This window comes from Chelmon rostratus, chromosome 5, assembly GCF_017976325.1.
Source record: "Chelmon rostratus isolate fCheRos1 chromosome 5, fCheRos1.pri, whole genome shotgun sequence".
NCBI classification, from domain to species: Eukaryota; Metazoa; Chordata; class Actinopteri; order Chaetodontiformes; family Chaetodontidae; genus Chelmon; species Chelmon rostratus.
In genome coordinates this window covers 9,575,797-9,579,536 of record NC_055662.1, presented here as the reverse complement: position 1 = coordinate 9,579,536, position 3,740 = coordinate 9,575,797, and the positions used below count along the sequence as shown (strand labels likewise).

The 3,740-nt window shown below is 44.0% G+C and overlaps 1 protein-coding gene across 1 annotated transcript; it reads left to right on the top strand.

Moving 5' to 3' along the window:
* The first annotated feature begins 1,716 nt into the window (after window positions 1-1,716).
* LOC121607259 (protein FAM163B) lies at window positions 1,717-3,127 on the top strand. Its single transcript, XM_041937984.1, has 2 exons — window positions 1,717-1,809; window positions 2,684-3,127. The coding sequence occupies exons 1-2, from the start codon at window positions 1,717-1,719 to the stop codon at window positions 3,125-3,127; spliced, it is 537 nt and encodes a 178-aa protein (XP_041793918.1).
* The last annotated feature ends 613 nt before the right edge of the window (window positions 3,128-3,740 follow it).

The window sequence follows — 3,740 nt, the reverse complement described above, 5'->3', positions numbered from 1 at the left end:
ACACAAGAGCATGATTCAATCCTGAACGTATCTGTGGAAATGACACCTTTCAGGGATATCAGCATCTTCCATAAATCTGCTTAGAGACCGTAGAAAAGGACACTCATTGTAACTACTCTTGCCACAAAACCAATCATCAGATGAGATTAGCAAAAGAGGTTTGAGATTCAGTCAAACACTCAAGCTGTTGTCACTGTTTTCCCGCCTTTGTTGCTTGAAGACAAACTGACTGTAACCCCGACAATGGCCGTCACCTTAAAGGAAAATACCAGTTTAACTGAACTTGGTTCTTCGTTTCTATTGGTTACACTGGAACATTTTAGATACTGTCCTCACAAGACAGATGACAACCTGTCATTTATTCAAATCCTCTAGTGGCTGTGAGAACCAGTATGACCCCTGTCTGTCAGAACCAAAGCAGGAAGCAGAGTGACTCCACACCTTGTCTCCTGCAGACAAGAAAACAAGATATAACATGCTAATCAGTGAGCTGTAGAGGTGCTGGTCGGATGTTGTTTTCCTTTGCTTCCAGTCTTTGTGCTAAGCTAAGCTGTAGCTGTAGCTTTGAATTTACAGTACAGACAAGAGCGGTATTGATTTTCTCCCCTAACTGTCTGCCAGAGAGCAAAATAGAGTTTTTTTGATCCAGTTGAATTATTCCTTTAATGAAATAGTTCTGTGACTAAAAAGAAGGAAATATTTTGATTGACAGACAAAAGTACGCAGTGTTAGAACAAAATGGCAAAACGCCTGGAAGGTTTTGTTCAGGGCAAGAAAGAAGTTTACATCCCAGGAAGGAGGAAGGAGATCAGAGCTGCTAATATTTGCTCTTGGCTCGCTGTGACGGCTTAATTTACTGCCCAAACTGAGCGCTGAGTCCTAACAGATAAAAGATAAAACTTGATCAGCAGTATTTTCAGTAATGGCTGCTGGCAAGAGAAGCCAGTTTAAACCTTTTGGAGCTGCACAGTAGAGTCGTAAAAGTTTATAGCAACATCATTTTATCTCTTCTATCCTCCTCTTTCTCCTCGTAACGCCCTCCTCATCTTCCTCTTTACACCTTGTCTCTCTTTTCTTCTGCTCTTTTTTCTCCTTCTACACCTTTCTCCTCCTCTCTTTTTTGTCCACCTTTCATTTTCCCCCTTGCCCGTCCATTCCTTCTCTCACGTTTTCCTCCCTTTTTCCGCTTTTACTTTCATTTCTTTTCTCTCCCTTGTTTTCTTTCTTCCCCCCATTTCGCTCTCCTTGTTTCTCATCTTCCTCTCACTTCTTCGCTTGTCTCGTTCTCGTTCCTCCTTTCCTGTCTGTCACAGTACTCTTTTTCCCTCATCTCTTTATTGTCTTTTTCCTCTTCCCCTCTCCCTGATCTTATTCCATCTTCACTCCCTCCTTAACTCTTCATCCTCCCCCTCCTCTTATTACCTTCTTTCCATCTGCTCCTCTATCTCTCTCCTTACTGACCTGTCTCTCTCGCCCTCCTCTTTCTCTTTCCTCTCACTCACTTCCTCTTTATTCTCCATCCCATCCTCCTCTTTACTCTTCTCTCCTCTTGCTTCATTTCCCCTAATCTCTTCTTGGTCTCTTGTCCCCTCCTTATCTTATTTTGCTTCTCTTCCTCATTTTTCCTTTCACTTTCACTCATCCTACGTTCCTCCTCCTTATTTTGTCCCCCTCCTCCTCCTCCTCCCTGCAGGCTGTTGATGGAGAGGATTTCGAATGTCAGCCGGGACAGTGGTCATCGCAGGAGGAATTCTGGCTACAGTCATCTTACTGACCATTGTCGCTGTACTGTGTTTATGTAGGTTGCAGGTATGACTATTTTACCGTTGACTATTTAACTGAATTTCATCTGCATGACTGTATTGAACTTCTACTGATACTATGAAATTACATTTATTTGAAAACATAATATATGTAATGATAGTTTCATGTCTCGTGTTTTCATCATTGTGGTCAAAAAGAGGACTATAGAGTATTATAGAGTATTATATGGGTATTCTGAAAATAATCCAAATTCAGTATTTAACTGAAACCTTAAAGAGTCTACATTAGGCACAGTGACACTCTCAGCTAAATGCTAACATGCTAACAACATCAAATATGTTCCCCATCCCAGTTCAACAAGCACAGCTGTGTCTGATGGGGGTGTCATTAGTTTTGCAGATATTCAGTCATAAACCAAAGTACTGTAAGTGAAATTTTGACCAGGTGATGACACTGAAGCAAATATTAGAGAGCCCCCAAAGTTGGTACTATCCATCCTGAGAGGAACATGAATGAATGTGTGTACCAAATTTTACAGTATGACAATACACCGAATAGTTGTTGAGACATTTCACTCAAAACCACTAATGTCAAGCTCATGATGACAATAGAGGAAAGATGATGGGATCGGATAGAGGTAAGGGAACAACCAGTGGGATTCAACTTCTGGGGACCATGACTGACCAAATTCAATGCCAACCCGTTCAACAGATATTGACCTAGGTCACAGGCTCAGCGTGGTAAGGTTGAGAACTTTAGACACATCACAGAACACTTCACAAGGGCTCAGTTTGCTTCATATTATTAGCTCCTGCTTGACTTCTTGTCTTTGTAAGTCAGTGATAAGATTAAAAAACATCCTAACGTGTTACAGTGACTCTGACCTGTAGTTCTCTCTTACTGTGATTGACCACTGAAGTATTACTGCTGTAAGAGGGAGGAGTCTGAGAAGGGGGAAGAGGAGGAACCAGAGCTCGCCACCATGTCGCCGACCCGCCCTCTGGCTCTGTCCGCTCCCCCTACGCCTCCGAGCCCAGATCACTATGGTGACGAACCGGAGACCTACCCACCCACCTTCCTCACTGAAGCCAATGGGCCTGCCAGCTACTCCCCCGACCCGCCGCCACGCAGGTGCCAGCGCTCACATGCCTTCTGCCCGTCCTGCGCCCGCTGCTCGCTGCCCTTCTACTTGCAGCACCCGGAGAGGCTGTGCAATGGCGGCCGCAGGATCAGCTACAGGACTGTGCAGCAGCAGGACCTGGAACTGCCCATGGACCTGGCTAGCTTCTACCAGAAGCTCAACCTCATCCGCTCCGTCACCATGAGGGAGGTGGTCACCCACAGCGTCAGCACCGACGTCTAGGAGCATGCAGGGTGGAGGCACGCTGCCCTGCTGGCCCAGAGGAAAGGTCGATTTATACAAAATGCACTGACTGTGTGCAAACATGCTCAATTAACATGTTATGTTGTGCTGAGGGTGCAGCATTAATACTGTGCTGTAGTGATACACTGCAACACTGAGGGCTTTTGGGTGATGTAACACATCTCCACAGCTCTGGAGCAACAGCTTAACGCATTTCTGAACTTGAACAAACGGACTTGAACAAACAACGTTTTTGTCACTTTTGACTGATCACTCTGTGACCATTATGTCGGATTTGAGTAGAAAATTAGATTAGACGTTTGTTGATTAGTTAGTAACAGAGCTAACCAATATATATGTATCAAATTATGAACAAGACAATTTACAATTTGAGCGTTTGTCAGTGAATTTAACTCAGATTTTTGGTTTCAGTGAACTACAAACCAGACAGAAATGGTGACCTGACATGACAGATGGTTTGTTACACAGAAGCATCTGGGAAGTCATCCATGGAAGCTGTTTGAAAAGGGCAGGCGCTTTCAAAAATACTGGGCAGGTGACTGAATGAACTATCTGTCCATCACAGGCTAACTTTAACCAATCAGGTCAATAC

Bases quoted from the DNA above. Each gene is read 5' to 3' on its own strand.
- LOC121607259 (XM_041937984.1), top strand. From the start codon at position 1,717: ATGTCAGCCGGGACAGTGGTCATCGCAGGAGGAATTCTGGCTACAGTC. The intron at 1,810-2,683 runs GTATGACTATTT...TGACCACTGAAG, and splicing joins TGTGTTTATGTAGGTTGCAG to TATTACTGCTGTAAGAGGGA.